We start from the raw sequence: 20,281 nt of genomic DNA, 5'->3' as shown, positions 1-20,281 counted from the left end.
ATTTTTTCCTTCATTTCAACTTTGGTGAATCTGACAATTATGTGTCTTGGAGTTGCTCTTCTCGAGGAGTATCTTTGTGGTGTTCTCTGTAGTTCCTGAATCTGAATGTTGGCCTGCCTTGCTAGATTGGGGAAATTCTCCTGGATAATATCCTGCAGAGTGTTTTCCAACTTGATTCCATTCTCCCCATCACTTTCAGGTACACCAATCAGACGTAGATTTGGTCTTTTCACATAGTCCCATATTTCTTGGAGGCTTTGCTCATTTCTTTTCTTTTTATTCTTTTTTCTCTAAACTTTCCTTCTCGCTTCATTTCATTTATTTCATCTTCCATTGCTGATACCCTTTCTTCCAGTTGATCGCATCGGCTCCTGAGGCTTCTGCATTCTTCACGTAGTTCTCGAACCTTGGTTTTCAGCTCCATCAGCTCCTTTAAGCACTTCTCTGTATTGGTTATTCTAGTCATACATTCTTCTAAATTTTTTTCAAAGTTTTCAACTTCTTTGCCTTTGGTTTGAATGTCCTCCCATAGCTCAGAGTAATTTGATCGTCTGAAGCCTTCTTCTCTCAGCTCGTCAAAGTCATTCTCCATCCAGCTTTGTTCCGTTGCTGGTGAGGAGCTGTGTTCGTTTGGAGGAGGAGAGGCGCTCTGATTTTTAGAGTTTCCAGTTTTTCTGTTCTGTTTTTTCCCCATCTTTGTGGTTTTATCTACTTTTGGTCTTTGATGATGGTGATGTACAGATGGGTTTTTGGTGTGGATGTCCTTTCTGTTTGTTAGTTTTCCTTCTAACAGACAGGACCCTCAGCTGCAGGTCTGTTGGAGTACCCTGCAGTGTGAGGTGTCAGTGTGCCCCTGCTGGAGAGTGCCTCCCAGTTAGGCTGCTCGGGGGTCAGGGGTCAGGGACCCACTTGAGGAGGCAGTCTGCCCGTTCTCAGATCTCCAGCTGCGTACTGGGAGAACCACTGCTCTCTTCAAAGCTGTCAGACAGGGACATTTAAGTCTGCAGAGGTTACTGCTGTCTTTTTGTTTGTCTGTGCCCTGCCCCCAGAGTTGGAGCCTACACAGGCAGGCAGGCCTCCTTGAGTTGTGGTGGGCTCCACCCAGTTCGAGCTTCCCGGCTGCTTTGTTTACCTAAGCAAGCCTGGGCAATGGTGGGCGCCCCTCCCCCAGCCTCGCTGCCGCCTTGCAGTTTGATCTCAGACTGCTGTGCTAGCAATCAGCGAGACTCCATGGGGTAGGACCCTCCGAGCCAGGAGCGGGATGTAATCTCGTGGTGCGCTGTTTTTTAAGCCCGTCGGAAACGCGCAGTATTCGGGTGGGAGTGACCCGATTTTCCAGGTGCCGTCCGTCACCCCTTTCTTTGATTAGGAAAGGGAACTCCCTGACCCCTTGCGCTTCCCGAGTGAGGCAATGCCTTGCCCTGCTTCGGCTCGCGCACGGTGCGCTCACCCACTGACCTGCGCCCACTGTCTGGCACTCCCTAGTGAGATGAACTCAGTACCTCAGATGGAAATGCAGAAATCACCCGTCTTCTGCGTCGCTCAGGCTGGGAACTGTAGACCGGAGCTGTTCCTATTCCTATATCTTTATTTTATAAGCTTTTTTTATTTAAAAAAATTTTTTACTTTTAAACCTTTTCATTAAAAACTAAAGTACAAATATACACATTAGCCTGGCCTATACAAGGTCAGGATCATCAAGACGTCACCAGGCAATAATAATTTTTCAGCTCAATTATTATCTTATGGGGCCACTAGTGTATATATGGTCCATTGTTGACTGAAACATCATTATGTGGCACATGACTATATTCCCTTGATGTGAACAGCTGGTTACTTCATGAATGAACTTGTTCAGAGGTCAAGAAACCCTTGAAAATGAAGAGTGGACCAGTCTACAACCTCTTCCTATTCAGGATCTGTTATTAGTATATCTCTCATAGGTGAGATGGTCTCTTCTGAGGACCGCTTTGAGAAAAGAACATCAAGTGTCTCCAGCATGGGCTCCCAAAGTAAGAAAAGTGTTTACCAGCCACAAGGTTCCATGTGCTTTCACAAGGGATAAAAGCCTTGGGGATTTCTGTGATAGTCCTAGATTTTTTCATATTTAAAAATATTGAGAATAAGATGACTGAAATGAATTCCTTTCTTTAAAATGAAGCTTTTAGTTCTACTCCATAGTGATGCATCTGCTCCTAAGTTCAATCAAAAATAGTTTTCATGAGAAAAGCTCATTGTCTCCTATTGCTGTAGTGAAAGAACTCTCTGTGTCTCAGCTTCCCCACTGGAAAAAAAAATTGGGATAATAATAGCACCTCGTTTGTAGGCTTGTGAAGATTAAATGATTTACTCATGTAAACTACTTATGACAGTACCTAGCGTAGAGTAATACCTCATTACAACATGATAATCATGATGATGATGACAATTTGTAAAAGTTATTTAACCAAGACTAGGATATGCAATAATGTCAAAAGGGAAAGGAAATTACATTGCACCCCAACATTTCAACCACTGACCGTATTCTATGTAGGTCATTAGCACCACTTATAAGTATTCTGGTTCATCTTCTCCATACATGTTAGATCTGTTCTTCCCCATCCGTTTAAAAATTAGACATGACCAATGTGACGTGACTTGCTTTGGCCAATGAAGTATAAGCAGAGGTGATATGTGTTACATAGGTGGAAGCTTTAAGAGTCGGAACATAATTTGCCTTGTTCTTTTACCACTACTACGGAGACTGTGGAAATAATTATTGTGATGGAATCTTCATCAGCTGGACTTTAAATGACATGATGACCAAGAACTCTCTTTTGATTCACATTTAATATATAGAGTGACTCAGAATTAAATTGTTGCCATAAGAAGCCACTGTTATTTAAGAGTTGTTGTTATGACAGTATCCTAATCAATAAGCCATAGTAATATGTATCCTTATTAGCATCATCATTAATATTACTATTTATTAATATGTATATATAGAATAAAATTTCTAAAAACAATAATAAATTAGTATACATTTGGAAGGCTTGTATGTAATCTTATGGATATGATTACATTTGCAGCCCTTGATTAAGTTTCTATACTTTTTTTTACCATGAAAATTGTGTTACTTGAATAACATTGGTATGTATGTGTGTGTGTGTGTGTGTCCCTAGGAGGAAGAGGAAAAGTTATTCTGAAAGTGGAATGCCAGTCTTGTGTTTTTCACTGCCTTAAATCTCTCCCTGAACTCTAAATTAGAGTTTCCAAAGTCTCTTACATTTTGCCCTAGTCAGTTTAGGCAGAGAGCCCAGATACCACATCGTTTTTTAAACTCTAAATGAGCCAAAAAAATCCACCCACGTGCATGTAATTACTTCGCTTGTGCTACTATTACTATCCTTGTTGGCAATGGACAAATGAGAACCTTTCACTTGGTGAAAATTATAAGTACTTGAATCAACCAAAATTTCATTCCTGGGCAAGGAACTCAATATTACAGATGATTGGCAGTTGTGTATTTGTGTTTTAAAGATTTTGCCACCCCAAATAGAAGCATGGAACCATTATCTGGAACCATTAATGACCATCTAAGTAAATTGTGACAAGAAAAACAACCTCAAGTTCAAAGCTCTAGTTGTTTCTCTTTGAACATCATTTACCTGACCATCGCCTCTGATGGAATTCCTTCTCCTCAGATTGTCTTTGCACAGGACTTGAAGAGACTTCTTTCATTCCCCGGATGGGGCAGCAATAAGTCTCCTGACACGGCAGGATTTCACAGAAAGTAATTTCAGGTACTTGTAAGGAGGCCGGTGTGGTTACCAGGGATGTATTAGGTGCTGCAAGGCATTGGGCAGGGGTGAGGGGAAGCAAGAAGGTTAACCTGAAAGGCTGGTTTCTTCTGTTGACAGTTCACTTGAAACCGGGTTTGAGGGTGAGGAATGTGAAGCCTTTACCTGAGGAGGAGGCTGTGGGCAGCAGAGCCAGCTCCTGTGAGCTTGTGATATTGCTGGAGAAAAAGAATGAAATGATTAATGAAAGAGGGCTGCAAAAATCCTTCTCTCCAAAGGAATTTTAGGCCAGAAAATTGAACTGAACTCTCACCTTGGAGGGAGATTTGGGACACGTCGGTCTTGATCTTTTAAGCTAAGTATATAAAGGGCAACTATCGTCAAAGCACTGTCAAAAAAAAAAAAAAAATTATGTGGCAGATTTGTTTCCAGATATATCTCACACATCCAGCTGGCCAGAGATGTACTCTCACAGGCCACACAGATGGGAGCAGGGGGGAGGGGATGGCCACGGCTGACAGAAACACCATGGAAACCAGCACAGTTATGCTTTTCTGCCCTGGAGAGAAAAAGAGCTCAGAGGCTCCTAGGGTATTCCATGCTGATGGATTTTTCCACATAGAGCAGCCCCCTAGCCCTGGCAAGCTGTCTCAGAGGTGCCTGTCACTAGTGGAAGATTACAAGAGGAAGCATGTAAGTTGCTGGAGGCAACTGCTCCTTGCAGGAAAGAGTCAGAGCACAGTTTGCGTGCCACCGGTGGAGGGCATTGGCACTGTCGCATTGGGAGATGGAAGGCGGCACAGGTCTAGTCAGCTGTGGATGCCAAACCCTCTGGCTGCTTCTCTGACATCTTCCTTCCAGCTGCCTGTCTTTTCAGAGCACAATACACTGAACAGGTCAGAGGAAGGAAAAGAACTGCAAGAAAGTATTTGTTTCCACACTGTGAGACTTCAAAAATAACGAGGGTGTCTTCGCCCCCATCACTGGAACTTACTTACATAAACAAATGGAAGCTTTCCTTAAGAGTTCCGAGCCTTGGGAAGCTATTCCCAACAATCCTCATGCATCCAAATACTTAGTGTTCTCCTCTTTGGGGGACATCTTCAGAACCCTCTCACAAGTCACACAGAAAGTCTGCTGATGGCTTTACAGCACCGTTTTGTGCTAGGCTTGAAAGAGTTACCTGACTTGACTTCTTGCCAGTTTGACTTCACACCTGGTTCTCCAAACTTGACTCCTCATTATTTTGCTTCCCATCAAAGGTGCTGGATTTACCATCATTAGGATACACAAAAAAACTGTGCCATATGTGCTTATAAAGAACAAATTCCCAAAGTGTTCTCAGCAGCAGCTGGTTTGCTGCCCAGCAGGCACAGCCCTGCCTGGGAAAAGTGATGATGAACCCCAAAGATGCTGTCAGAGAGAGTTTATAGTGTCATCGTGGCAACTGTTTGCTGTGGTCCAGTTAATAGAGGCAGGAGGCAGAGAAATCCTAGCCAAACAGGGTTGGGTCCCCAGTGAAACCCCACCTTCAAGCCAAAACCAGCCTGAAACCCACAGCCCAGAGTGAGAACTTCTATTCCTGATTTTTTCCCACTCTCTCCCAAGTGGGTCTTTCTGAATAATGCCTTTCAACTAATCAAATGTTGCCTTTTCCAATACTACCTATGGCCTGCCGTGCCCCTATCCTGTGCCTATAAAAACATCAGACTCAGTCAGTAGAGACAGAGATAACCTGAATTTGGGGAAGAGATGACCTGACTTCAGGGAAGAGACAACCTGACTTCAGGAAAGACGACCTGAACTTTCTGTCCCTTTTTCAGCTCCCCTCTTTGCTGAGAGCTGTTTTCTTTGCTCAATAAAATTCTCTGCTTTCATCACTCTTCAATCATCAGCGTGACCTCATTCTTCTCAGACGCTGGACCAGAGCTTGGGACTCACCGAGCATGGGTACCCAGAAAGGCTGTATCATTGGCCCTTTGCCTTCACCAGTGGAGGGCAGCTGCCCCATGTGACAAAGCCAGGGGTCAACTGAGCTGCTAACACTCTGCTGTTCATTGGGCTGCAGATGGCAGAGCTAAAAACACTGATTAGCACCTAACACCCCCTCTGGGGCTTCAGGGTCCCAGGCACCCTCACCAGGGCACTGCCCCATTCCCCTTGGGGTGACATGCCTGGACTGGCTATGAGCCCTGCATGGAGATTGCTCCTGTATCAGCACCTGGAGTGGCCGACCAAACCCTGCACTCATTCTCTCATGTGCTCCCACTCAGCTGACCACAATGGGTCAAGGAGATGGGGCACCACTGCTGTGAGTCCAGCGAAAAGGCTGAGAAAAGTCCTGTGTCACAGTCTCCCCTTCTTTGTTCTCCTACCTCTCCCACTCTCCATCTCCCCATTCCAATTCTAACATACTCTTTATGATTTGTGTCCAGCATCTGCCTCAACGCATAGCCCAGAAAACTTCTAGGACCATATAATGAAATGGACATCTGTTCCATTCTTTGGGGGCAAACCCTGGTTTTGACCCTACTCAGGTATACCACAGGCCAGAAGCAAGATAATAAACCCAATACCTACCATCTACAGTCTTAGTGGTAAACAATATTGGAAATAATAAGATCTAATAAGCATGTTTAAAAAGCAGTCTCTTTACCTTACAATTAGACTTCTTATAACTTTTCCATCAGGCTGGGAATCTGTGTCTCTAGAGAATACTAAGTATGTCCACTAAGATAAAGGTTCACACTCTCCTGAGTTGGGAATCCCAGCAGGAGAAGACAGGCACACTTGGGAGAATAAGAAAAGTGCAAAGGTTTATAATGGGAATTCTAGGTAGTGGTGTCAAATACTTGGGTATCTCCCTACAGTGGGCAGTAGCAAGTCAAAAGCAAAAACACTAAGGAACAAGAAGGGCACAGATAAAGCTACACTATCTTCTGTAGCTAGGACGCTGCTTTAGGTCAAGGAACTGGAAGCACCTTGAGACCACAGCTTGCTTTGCCCCTGAGAATAATTGTCTCCCCTAAGACAGGCCCCAGAAGCCAGTCCTTTCCCATGCTAACAAAGCATTTTTTGAGTGACAGATAAATACCCTTTCACCATATGAATAGTCAGACTAAGAAAAAAACAGGTGCACTCAAAGGCCCAGAGAAGACAGGCAAGAGAACACAGCAAGATGACCAGGTTTCAAAGGCCCAGTGTGGTGGGGGAGGGGAATCATAGCAGCAGAAGCCTAGAGGCCTGAGAAAGGGCCCTGCATTCTAGCAAAGGCTGCCTCCCGCCTTTGCGGGCTGCAGAGGCAGTATGGTGTCAAAAGTTGCCCAATTTGCATAGCAAATACTGCTGTCCTCACTGTATTTGCTTGGTTTAACTGCTTAGTATATTTGGCTACAATTCCATCACATGATATATCTTGGTGTCCCTTTGGTGAAAAGTCTTCACTGAAGAATCCCGAAGAGTTACCATAAATATGAGTGACCAGGGGAGAGTGGATTATACTTGATTTTCTATTTACTCCTTTCTCCAAGGTCAACAGAAAAGAAAACAGAGTTTGAGGAAACTCTTTGTTTGCAAAGCTAAGAAAGACTTACACACACACACACACACACACACACACACGAAAGGCACAGTTTGCTGCTAAACATAGCAGTTAATTGAAAAAAAATCATGTCACATTTAAGGCAGAAAGCTTGTGCTTTTTTCTTCAAAATAAGTGTTTTCAAAAAGGGTTCCCTCATTTCTATGCTATCAGAGTTCAGTGTCTAGTTTAAAGGGCTTCTTGTCTTCAAAGTAAACAGGCCAGTCCCCAATTCATATGTGATCAAAGAAACATGGGAAGGAACAAAAGAGCTTGACATGGCATAACAGTGAACTTTTTCTTACCAAAATGCCATCACAGCAATCAGAGTTATAACCAAGGTCTGGAAAACCCAATTAGGACACGCCTGTCTTTTTCCTGAAAAATAAACCTATAAAAAGGTTCAGTAATGAGCAGTGATAAATTAGCAACTCTAACTGTGAGAAGGGAGCCTGGAGAACTGCTCCCAGCCGGGGTATTTGCTGCTCTCTTGGGATAGTTTGAGTGCTTGCCTCAATTTACATCTCTTTCCTCCTCCCTGCCTCTCTGAAAACAACATTCTTTCAAAGTCTATCTCAAGTACCTCCCTTTCCTTGAAATTCCAAGCTACAGCAATCTCCCTTTTCCCAGACATCCTGCAGACAATGATCTTTGCCTTTCATTGGGCACTTATCTTTGCAGTTTTATGAGAAACGGGGACCTGAGATGAGATGTTGTCAGACCACAGATGTCCATCTCTTTGAGTAGGATACTTCTGAAAATCAAAAGATCTTCAAGACATGAAGAGATGAATTCCAATGGAATGATTTCAGGTATCATGACAAATTATGAAAAAGGTTTTTATAGAATGAAATCCCACTAAACACTTTTTAAAATTATAACACCAGTATTCAATTTGTCACCTGTATATACAGATATCTCTGGGCCTGTGTCTTATTTGTTCTCATATTCATTCAACAATATTTATTGAGCAGTATTATGTACAACACCATAGGAGACATGAAAATTAGTAAATTATAGTCTCCAGGACGTGAATGAGACAAAACTTTAGGACTGATACATATTGGCATAAAAACTTGCATATGGGGAACAGGCCAAGAGCTGCAGAATAACAGCTGTGGAATTGCTGGGGAATCTGGCTGAAGAGATAGAAGTTTTCTGCCCACTTAAATGAGGTGCTACTTAAATATGAGTTTCCTATAAATGCAATAAGGAGTATTATATCTGCTCGCTTCTGGGGATATGGGATAGAGTCATGCTTTTGGTTATTAGGGTATTAGAATAAGGTAGTAATAGTTTTAAATTGGTTCTTGGTTTAATTTATTGGGTAGAATAAGGTGGTAATAATTTTAAATTGGTTCTTGGTTTAATTTATTGGGCTAGTTATCTGACTAAAGCAAATGTTCTTCAATGTAACATAAGGTAGGGGCATAGGATTCACTATACCATTTTTACCAAGTACACAGACCCTTAGGGCTATTGTAACTGAGTCATCTGTAAGTACAGCTGGAAGCTGCTCTGATGACCAAGAAGTCAATGGTTTATACTGTTCTAAGGTCTCACAGAAACTGTTCGGAGGACGTCTTAATAGTGTACTGCACAGAGAAGAAACTCAGTGAAATTTGTTGAATTGACTGGAATTAAATAGGATTAGTCTCAGGGTAAGTGCTTTCCCCTTCAACCTACCCCCACAGCTGCTGAATTATTTTAAGTCTCCATGCTTTTCCTCAAAATCCTTTGACCTAATATAGAGAAATGGCCTAAGACCTGGAGTCAGACTTAGAGTTGAGTCTTCAAGTTATCTAAATGTTATTGATCCTCATTTTCTTTATCAGTAAAATAGGAATAATAAAATAATGCCTGCCTAGTTTTTGGAGTTATTAGGCATATCCAATGAACAGTGTAATGGCTCTCAAATTAAGGTGTGCATAGAATTACTATGGTGCTTGAGAAAACCCTAAATGCCCTAAATGTAAAACTCTGATTCAATAGGTTTTATTCAGGGGAGGGTAGGGACTGGGAACCTGTAAGAGGTAGGACAATAAAAAGTATTTATACATGTTCTTTTGTTTTTTCTTTTTTCTTAGACAGGGTCTTGCTTTGTCACCAATGCTGGAGTGCAATGGCATAATTTTGCCTCACTGCAGCCTCTACCACCTGGGCTCAAGCGATTCTCCCACCTCAGCCTCCCTAGTAACTGCAACTATAGCCACCAAACCCAGTTAATTTTTTAATTTTTTGTAGCTATGGGGTCTCACTGTGTTGTCCAGGCTAGTCTTGAACTCCTGGGCTCAAGTGATCCACCCACTCTGGCCTCCCAAAGTATTAGGATTACAAGCGTGAGCCACCATGCCCAGCCGTCTTCATTCCTTCCCTTTCCCTCTCCTCCTCCAAATAGTCAGTGAATTCTTATTTGAACCCTGCGGAGCTTCCTATCTCATCCTGAGTCCTACGTATAGCAAGAATGACCCACCTACCTCTTGGAGGTGGAGAAAGAGAGGGAAAAAAGAGGAACCCTACTGACTGAATGAGAGCTACATCAGGAGACTTCAATCTTCCTCCAGAATGAACACCATCTTGGCCAGCATTGGGAGCTGTGTGGAAGTAAAGGCAGGTCCCAGCCAGGCTTCTTACCATCTGGTAAGACCCACTAACTGCTCACAGCATCAATTTGCTCATTAACAAGACCCTCACCCTACCCCAGAATACCACTCCCCACTCACACACAAGCATTTCCATGACCCACAGAGTCCCCAAGGAACAGAGGACAACTAGGAGATGGGTCGTGGCATGGAAGGAAAAGTCAACCTCACGGGAAGAGCTCAGATCTGTTAGCAGGTCAGCACAGAGGGAGCAAGCACTTTGGTTATTTGTGTTTTATTGAGCTCCCTGGACAAGTCTGAAATGAGATTCACTAAAATATTGAGATTGAACACGTTAATAACAACCTATTATGCAGCACTTTCTATGTGCCATGCACCCTTCTAAGTGCTTTACATATATCAATTTATTTAATCTTCACAATAATCCTCTACAACCCTATGAAGCAAGTACCTTTATCAATCCCATTTTAAAAATAGGGAAAATGAGACACGGGGAAGGCTAAGTTTCATTCGAGATCACACAGCTAATGAATCACATAGCCAGGAATTTGAACCCCACAAAAATTGGTTCCAGAATCTATGCTCTTAACCACAGTGCTATGCTGCCTCCTTTTTACTATCTGTTTTTAAAGAAAGGAAACTATACAACTTAGATATTGTTATTATTCAAAATGCCTTCATGGCTTCTTTATTTTCAGCCTCATCTTCCACTATCTTCCCTAAACAACTCCCACCTAATCCTTCAAGGAAGCCAGTTCTAGCCACCAGACTTTCATTTATGCCATTCCATCTGTAACTTCTCCTTCAATTTCATTGATGTCTAGCCAAAGCTTACTCCTCCTTTAAGGCTCAACTCTCATAAACCTCCTGACACTCTGAGCCTCTGCAGCATTGATGACATCCAGGTACAACTGTTCTTTGTATTTTTTTCCAATCTTCCCTGGCTACAATGCAATTCCTTAGAAGAGACCTGACTCATCCTTTCTGCCTCCCACATACCCTCTACAGTGACAGCAAGAGGTCTCTGAGTTGAACGGGTGCTCTTTAAGGCCGATGTGAGTCCCTGACCCTGGGACCACACCACAGCTTACACCCCACCCACATACCCAAGACACTGAGCCACTTAATGTTTTTTAATTTAAGTTGTCATACTTCTGGGAATATTTTCATACTGGGCTCTCCACTCATGTATTCATTCGATAAACGTTTCTTGAGTGCCTACTATGTGCTAGTCCCTAGTGACATGAGAGTGAGGAAGGCAGACACAGGGCCTGCTCTCATGAGCCATATATTCTAGTTAATATTCTGAGATAACTGCAAAATAAAGAGAATCTCTTATTTTGCAAGATGGGAGCTACAGAGACTGCAGGTGACCAAACTGCACCTATCAGGGCTGCCATGGATGTGGACGCCATTCCCTCTGTCCCACTGAAAACTGTTGAGTCCAAAGGGTACCTTTCCTACATTCATGTTTTGTGTTTATTGAGTAACCTACCATGTGCTGAGTGCTGTGCAAAGAGCTTTTGCTCCCCTAATCCTAATTTAAATCCCATCAACAATCTTTGTAAATACTATAATTGTCCCTATTTCCCAGTGTGGTTGAGTAACTTGCCCCAGAGCACTTCTACGTATATTTTTACCTGGGTATTTGCGTTTGTCAGTACACTAAGGAGTTTGTCAGCTGCATAATACTTTACTTGGTTTTAGTAGAAGAATTTTGAACTCTTTCTGAATCCTTTCAGAATAATTCAACACAGTACAGCATGAGGAGCAGAGAGTAAACTGAGGCAGTGGCACAAGCATCAAGTCAACTTTTAGTAGGGTGTCATTTAAGGTCATGGATATCTTCCCCAGGGAAGGGCCACCTTTGGGCCACTGCTGGATCAGAGGGAGCAAGCTGAGTTTTGTAGCTACTTACAAAGTGCTGCTAGAAAGGGTGTATTGCAGCTTCTCCCTTACTGATATTTCTCGTGATGGACAGGGTGTCCTTCAAGTTAATAAATGATTAACCTTCGCTTTAACTATAAATACTATCCTACTTAATAAATGCTTTCTTTATTCACTAATAAAACCATCACATTTTAACCTTTGCCAGCAAGTGAATACCTATTCTTCCATTTGCATATTTAGTACTAAATATCAAAGGGAAAAGAGGGATTTGAGGATTAACTAAAGTCCCTTTGGGATCTCCTAAAGCCAAAGATAAGGGGGTGGTGGTCAAGGCATGTACATAGATCTGGCAGCACAAGGCCATCTGTATGCCGAGGCTGCTGACTTTCACCTGAAGGGGACAACATAACCATAAACTTGCAGATCATAATTCTGAGATTGATATACTCTGTACTCGTTTCTCTAAACTTTGCTTTTAAAAGCCATTTAATATCTACTAGAGGGCTAATATTTAAACACATATAGTACACAAGGATGCAAACTAGGGCTTTTCTCGACAAAGAAATGAGAAAAAAATTCTTGACTGATTTCTCTAAAGACTTTTTAAGTAGAAAACATCATTTCCTTTCATTGTAAATGTGTCTAGTTACCTTGTTGTTTTTTTTATGAACGGCCCTTCTTGGAGAAGATGCACTAACGGCTCTGCTAGATTTGCTTTAAAAGAGAGAGAAAATTGGTTACTATTCAAATACCTCTCCAGGAGATACATGACAAAGGCCCAGGCTGTCACTAACATAGCAATACGACTTTCTTTTGCAATACAGTGATATTTTGAAAACAAAAAGTCATGGCAATGGAGAGTTCCTTTTGTGAAAAGGAACTTTAGTAAGTATAACTGAATGAATTAAACATTGTATTTCTCTTTTTCTCAAAACTAAACCCCAGGAAATGCGCATTTACCCTCTTAAGCAATTAAAACAAAATAACAGAAAGTTTTCCCCTTGAGGACCAAACATGGTTTTCTAAATTTAGAAATGACCACTTCTCCTCATTAAAGGAGAAGCCACCCTTATGCTAAAATTTAGCACTTCCTATAACAACTGCTACTAAACAGATGTCTCATGGTTTTTTTCCACTTTTAAAACAGTAACAGGGCCGGGCGTGGTGGCTCACGCCTGTAATCCCAGCACTTTGGGAGGCCGAGGTGGGTGCAACACCTGAGGTCAGGAGTTCAAGACCAGCCTGGCCAACATGGTCAAACCCTGTCTCTACTAAAAATACAAAAATTAGCCGGGCATGGTGGCAGGCACCTGTAATCCCAGCTACTCGGGAGGTTGAGGCAGGAGAATCCCTTGAATCTGGGAGAAGGAGGCTGCAGTGAGCCAAGATTGTGCCATTGTACTCCAGCCTGGACAACAGCAGCAAAACTCGGGCTCAAAAAAAAAAAAAAAAAACAAAAAAACAGCAACAGAAAAAACTAAGAAAGTTATCACATAAGACAATTGTGCTCCAAAATATTCTAAAAGAAAAATGCAGACTTCATTATCAGAAAGTAGCGGTTGCTGTTTGATCAAAAAGACCATTTAGATTGATCTTATTCTGGAAAGAGCTCACTCTCCCCTTTCCCCAAATTTCTATGGCAATCCTGGCTGCATGTACCTGATTGTGCTTGCTTCACTGGCTGATGACTTCCAACTACTGAGCCGCTTTAGCCGGGCCAGCTTTCTGTTCCATATTTCTAACTCTTCTATTCTTTCCTCAAGGTTGTTAGTTAGTTTGCACAGTTGCTTCACTGCACCTACATTTTCCATAAAGATCTGGTCCTAAAAGGGAAAAATCAAACAGAGTGCATAAATTAACAATTTGAGATCACTACAAAGCTGTCTATAGCCCATTCAAAGACAGCTGGATTATACCGTTGAAAATGGTTACAGACACACACATCTTCAAGTTCATTCAAGATAAATCTGGAGAGGTTTGAAACTGAACACGGTCTTGCTAAACTGCTGGCTGTGTAGTAAACTGCTTCTGTTCAATTTCCAATAAAATGGAAATATGACCTTCTAACTCAAAAATGGAGCTGAAGGTCATTGGCAAATCTGGAATTGAAAGATTTATTTTCAATGGCCATTATTCCATATTTAAAATTCTGAGGCAGGAGAATCGCTTGAACCCCAGGAGGTGGAGGTTGCAGTGAGCTGAGATTGTGCCATTGCACTCCAACCTGGGCAACAAGAGTAAAACTCCATCTCAAAAAAAAAAAAAAAGAAGAAAAAAGAAAGTCAGAACAGTCTTCTGAATGTTGAATTGTCTGTTCATCACCAAAATTCCTAGAAAATGACTCTAGTTCTCCCTAGTAAAATACGCATCAAATTGCTCATGTGAGGGAAGAAGGAACAAAGACCTGGGCTTTTCTCTGAGTTCTGTCACCTGCTAGAAGTGAGACTCCAGACAAAATGCAATAACCTCTCTGTGCTTCCATTTCTTCATCTATAAATGAGAAGATAATTATTGAGGTGTCAATATCTGCTTCAAAATCCAATGAACTATTGTATACTGCTTATATTGTAGCCTAACTAAAAAAAAGCAATTTTTTTTTAAAGCACATATTTCTTCCTGTTCACAGAATGTCACTGACACATCAGAAAAAGAAAGGGGAGACCAACCAAACCCAGAGAGTCCAGGCCATCCTCTTCCCCACCCACACACTTCAGTTGTCATATGAACACATATGCCCATTTCTCAGCCATAACAAAAAGCCTGGAAAGCTCTTATCAACTCACATTCCAACCCCATGACCTCTCCTCCTATCTTTCTCTCTGTCTGCAAGTTCAAAATCCCACAGCACTTTCTGAATTGCAGAGAGGCTGGTCCAAGGCTGAGTTCAAGGGCAATAGAGACTGTTTTGTGGTTGAGGGTCAAACTCAGGGCTATGTGCCTTTGAGATTCTTATCATCCAAACTGAAGCTTTGAGGGTTTCGACCACTGTAGAGCAATCACTCAGAAAGAATCAAAAGCTGAACATTCCAGATTCAAGGCTTAGTGTACACAGTTCAAAGACAGATGTATCTCATGATACACTGGAGGACTCTCAGAAACTCCCAGAGCAGCCACACAGATCTGTTGAGGCCCCCTGAACACCCTGCACTCTCCAGTGTTTGAGACCTCATTCCCATAATTACCTAAGACAAAAATGCCTTTCCTCAAGGCCAGTCCAAATCCCATCATACCCAGTATCTCCCCAGAGACCACTAGTCAGAGAGCATCCCTCACTCTACAGTGTCCTCAAAGCATGTTCAATTCTATCACCTGGCCATTTGCCTTTTATCAGGTGTTATATGTCTGTCTCCCACCTGGATCATGAGTTTGTGGCAGGCAGAATTATGTTGATTTATTTGCATATCTCACCAGCATTTAGCACATGCCTTTGCCCACTGGAAATGCTCAGTAAGAATGGACACAAGTGAATTGAAAAGTGCTATGAATTAGCAGCTTAGGGAAGCAGAAAACCTTTGTATTTGGGATGTAAAATGACCAAAAGCTTGATTTCTGAGGCCTATGTTTGCTTTAAGAAAACTTACCAAAAAAACACAAAAAATCCAACAACAAAAAAATCATACTTGTATCAGCTTCTCAAATGTCATCAGAAAACCCTACATTTTTCCTGAAGTCTTACCATATGTCCTTCAAAAGCCATCCAAATAACAAATTGATAAAACCATCTGGAGTAGAATTTAGCAATATCTAGCAAAATTACATATATTTTTATTTTTGAGCCAGTACACCCACTTCTAGGAGTCTATTCCACAGATCTCCTGGAGAAAAGTAAGAAATAAAAGAGACCACAATCAAACCAAATGTCCATTAATAGGGGAATTGATAATAAACTGTGGTACATTTGCATAGCAGTATACTATGCAACTGTAAAAAGAAAGGAAGAATATCTCTATATACTGTTATGGAGCAAAGTCTGTAGTATAAGAAGAATACAAAACATGTCTATATTTTCTTACATTAATAAAATGAAGAATAAACAAAAACTAACTTAAAATTGTTACACATAATGGAAAGGAAGAAACAAGATGGGTGAAATGGATAGAACCCAGATTCTCTGAATGTATCCTGTTTTTATAAATTAACCTTTAGAATATGTGGGTATTTTATGATTTTTTTTTTTTTTTTTTTTCTGAGACGGAGTCCTGCTCTGTCACCCAGGCTGGAGTGCAGTGGCATGATCTCGGCTCACTGCAAGCTCTGCCTCCCGGGTTCACACCATTCTCTTGCCTCAGCCTCCTGAGTAGCTGGGACTACAGGTGCCCACCACCACGCCCGGCTAATTTTTTGTATTTTTAGTAGAGACGGGGTTTCACTGTGTTAGCCAGGATGGTCTTGATCTCCTGACCTCGTGATCCACCCTCCTTGGTATCCCAAAGTGCTGGGATTACAGGCGTGAGCCACTGCGCCTGGCCCATATGTAGGTATTTTAAATATGTATAAAAAATAAACAAAATTTTTAAAAACATCCCCTAGAAACAGAAGGCAAAATAAAACAAATAAGCCTAATTGGGTATTGAGTTTCTGGTTTAACCTTACAGTGAAGAATGACATTAAGTGACTTCAAAACATAGTGATTTGACTGCCCATTCCCAAAGAGATAGAGCCTAAAGACAAAAAATAAAAATTAAAAAAAAAAATCAACCAGCAAGGGAATCTTAAGCTTTTCAATAATCATACTGTTAGTAATAATAGTGATGGATTATACACACATAGATAGCACACATATATATTTGGATAAAACAAATACATAGTTAATAGTGCTATAAACCAAGATTTTTAGCATTTAAGAAAAGAGATATAAACATAAAATTAAAACATTTAGTAAAAGCCTAGCAAATCTAAATTTGTTAGAAATATTACTATTAATTTCTGATATATTTTATTTCTTAAAAGAAAAAGACATTTTCTAGCTACATTAACTAAAAAGGACTGGAAAAAAACTTCCCACCTACTAACCATGAAGACTCCTCATTGTAGTCTCTAAATACCATTCCCAGTGAAAGGACCCAGATTTTGAGTACTTTTCCAGATTTGGGGTAAGATATGTCTGAGGTGAACCTGGAACATCTTTCAATATGAGAAAATAAGGAAGCTATCACAGAGTACTGTGGTTGGGTCAAAATGACTCAGGAGCTAACTGAAGAAGCTCTCATTGGCCAAAGATAGAACATTAAAGGGCTAATTACCATGATAGAACAAAGAATCAAATGTGCTTTAAAAGCATCCAAAATCCTATTCAATTTTTAAAAATAGTTTATTATTTACCTTTGGGAGACATTAAGGGCTTAACTCATTTTTTTTAAATCTTGTAAATAAAAGAATAAAACTTTGTCCTGCCTGTCCTATATAACATCTACATATTTGAAAGTTCATTTAAAAAGTATTCCAGATAATAAATTCCAGAGAATAAATGAAGAAGAAATGATAGAGTATCACTGTTTTCCAACCCCTAATGAAACAATAGATCTAGGCAATAATCCTCAATGTCTACTAAAACTATTGCATGTATTTGTTTCTTTGTTTTATACATACACATGTAAAAACAATTGGGGAAATTTCAACACCAACTGGATTTGATAATATTAAGAAATTACTGTACATTTTTAGGTGTGATAATGTTATAGTGGTTCTGGTTTTAAGAGGTCATTTTTCTTTCAGAAAAAAGTATTGACAATATATAATAAAATAGTATGATGTTGGAGGTTGCTTTAAATAATCTAGTTGGTGGAAGAGGGTCGTTGGTGAGTGATTTAAATAAAATAAGATTGGACAAGAATTGAAATGAATAACTGGGGAATTTGAGTGAGGCATACATGGGGTTTCATTACTATTCTCTCTAGTTTTTTATACATTTGAAATTTTTCATTAAAAGTGTTTTTTTAAATCACAAAACAAAAACAAAAATCTCCTAACAAAAGCCCTTCTAAATTTTCTAATCCTGCTACAGGTTTTCCTTTACTCCTAAATTTGTTGTAATAAAAATAAGGCAGAAATTATGAAGATAGAAACAGCATTCTATGATTCTAAATCATGATAAATGTTAAATCATTATTTACTATGTTTACCCTGTAGAGAGCCTTATACTATAATCACAGCTGTATTATTTACAGTGGGTCACATGGTCAGCTGATGTCCACCAGCAGCCCAAAACAGATTTCCAGCCGTCCTCTCTAACCCCTCCCTGCACCCTGCTCACTGGCAGGCAATCTACCATGCAGGACTGTCAGTTGGGCATCCTACTCCCAAAGCCACCCACTTCTCTCCATCCTCACTGACACTACTGATACTCTTTTTTTTCCCTTGGTAACCATCTTCTTCTTTAAAAAAAAATTGCTTAATACATTAATTTATGATTTAGCTCAAGCCAAAGCAGACTATGGAGAATTATAATAAAGTCCCCTCTAAACCGCAGAAAGTTCTTTCTGCAGTGTTTTCCTCAACAGGACTTTCAATACTGCCTCATAGGATACAAGCAATGGCTGCAATTGCCTGGTTACTTGTCAATAATGATAAAAGGCCAGGTTTAATTTCTCCAACTCAAATTTGCCAGTACCATATATCTTACAGGTAGATCCAATAGGTAAGGAGATAATTCATATATTTTCCTATTCAAGAGGAAATAAAAGTGGAGAGGAAATTTACTACCACTTTCCTGATTATAATTATGGCTGGCTCTGACTTTATGGATCCATCCAATAGAAAATTACCGAAAAGTAAATTTCCAATACATATTATAGGGGTTGACTCTTACTGAAATATTTGGAGTTCTGACTTCTGTCCCCCATTGTTACAGTAAATCCAGTATAAATATGTTCAAAACTATAATCTAGAGCTTTTCTGAAAATGTTCTTTTCTATGCAAGTGATTAGGTCTGTATGAGCAGATTTGAACCAAGAACCCATATCACAGATGCCTGAGGAAATTTTTTCTAAATACACATGTCTGGACCCCATGTAGAATCTTGGATTCATGGGCCAGACACATTAGCTCACACTTGTAATCCCGGCACTTTGGGAGGCCAGGGTGGGAGGACTGCTTGAGGCTAGGAGTTCGAAGACCAGCCTGGGCAACATAGAGAGACCCCAGCTCTACAAAAAAAAAATGTTTTAAAGAAGCTTGGATTCATTAGGGCTGAGGGGCATTTTGAAAAGTCTCCCCATTTGATGCCCATCCTTGATGACTAACCATTTTGTAATTGAACCCAATTAATTACTCTACTTTGTCCAGCTATTAACGGTTTTAAATGGGGTCCACTACCTCAGCTGAAACACAACTCTACAGTTGTGATGTAAAAATGATTAAACCAGCTTGCCACCAAAATTTTCCAATGAGATTGTGAAGCAAAAGGTAGCAACTGCTTCAAATAACCTAAGAAACTTTTACTCACTGTTTGAGACTTGCTATGGAGTTAGGGTACATATGGACAGAATGAGCATGTTTTCTAAATGGGCACTAGAGGCAGTCCAGCAAGTGTATTGCACATGGAAACAACAGGAAAGCATTCATGAAATCAGAACTGTTAGTGAGCTCAGAGTGGGTATCCCTTATCTAAAACTCATCTTTCACTACAGCCCTCTTCACGCTCCATGCTCTCACCATATTGAACCATTTGCCATTCACCGAACATGGCAGGATTCCTCTAGCCTCTGGATCTAGCACATGCTGCTTCCTCTACCTGAATCACCTGTCCTCCCCTGCTCCCACCTTCCTTAAACTTGGTGTCAGATTTACCTAGAGAGTGGGCTCACCTGGACAGAGCTTACATTTCATCCATAGTTGCCACTCCAGCACAGACTAATAACTCAGTACACATTTGATGATTACATGAATAAATATTCTTACAGGTGGTTCATGGCACGAGGCACTGAAAGGTCATAGTGTTGCTCTCTAGAGAAATGAAGAGAGTACCAGCGTCTAGTTTATTCTTTTATCTGAAGTACCTCTCAGAGAAGCAAAAAACAAAACAAAACAGAACAAAAACAGAAACAAAGAAAACACCTAAGGTCCAAATTCCTTTTTCATATTGGGAAATGTCCATGGAAATGTGAGTGAATTAGATAAACACTAGTGTTTATCATCTAGGGCAATGGGCTGGTGATTCGATGATATCTAACAAACCAGCTTCTACTCAGGTTAGGTCCTGTCCTCTTTGCGAGGAGATTGGCTCAGGAAACAGATGAAAGCCCTTGAGTTCCCTCTCACCCCATCCCCTTCAGGAAATCCCTGGACTCGGCAGAACACAGCTTGGAAGCTCCTGGGTCCATTGCAGGTCTAAAGATAATGTACCCAAGATATTGGGGCACAGCCAGGCAGAGGAGCTGATTTCTCCTCTCTTTGGAAGCTACAATTCATCCTTTATTTAGTGACACTGA

At 40.8% G+C, this 20,281-nt stretch overlaps 1 protein-coding gene across 2 annotated transcripts in view; it reads right to left on the bottom strand.

Moving 5' to 3' along the window:
* The window catches only part of MYRFL (myelin regulatory factor like), a 140,521-nt gene that overhangs the window by 18,192 nt on the left and 102,048 nt on the right, over positions 1–20,281 (bottom strand). For both annotated transcript variants that reach the window (XM_016924934.3, XM_054663398.2), the window contains 6 exons: positions 13,512–13,675; positions 12,503–12,566; positions 7,665–7,750; positions 4,093–4,167; positions 3,945–3,997; positions 3,648–3,827 (listed from right to left, as the gene is read on the bottom strand). In XM_016924934.3, the coding sequence (XP_016780423.3) occupies positions 3,648–3,827; positions 3,945–3,997; positions 4,093–4,167; positions 7,665–7,750; positions 12,503–12,566; positions 13,512–13,675 (622 nt within the window). The remainder of the gene's footprint in view (positions 1–3,647; positions 3,828–3,944; positions 3,998–4,092; positions 4,168–7,664; positions 7,751–12,502; positions 12,567–13,511; positions 13,676–20,281) is intronic.

This window comes from Pan troglodytes, chromosome 10 (assembly GCF_028858775.2).
Source record: "Pan troglodytes isolate AG18354 chromosome 10, NHGRI_mPanTro3-v2.0_pri, whole genome shotgun sequence".
Taxonomy (NCBI): Eukaryota; Metazoa; Chordata; class Mammalia; order Primates; family Hominidae; genus Pan; species Pan troglodytes.
The sequence above is the reverse complement of the archived record's forward strand: the minus strand, read 5'-3'. Positions and strand labels throughout refer to the sequence as shown.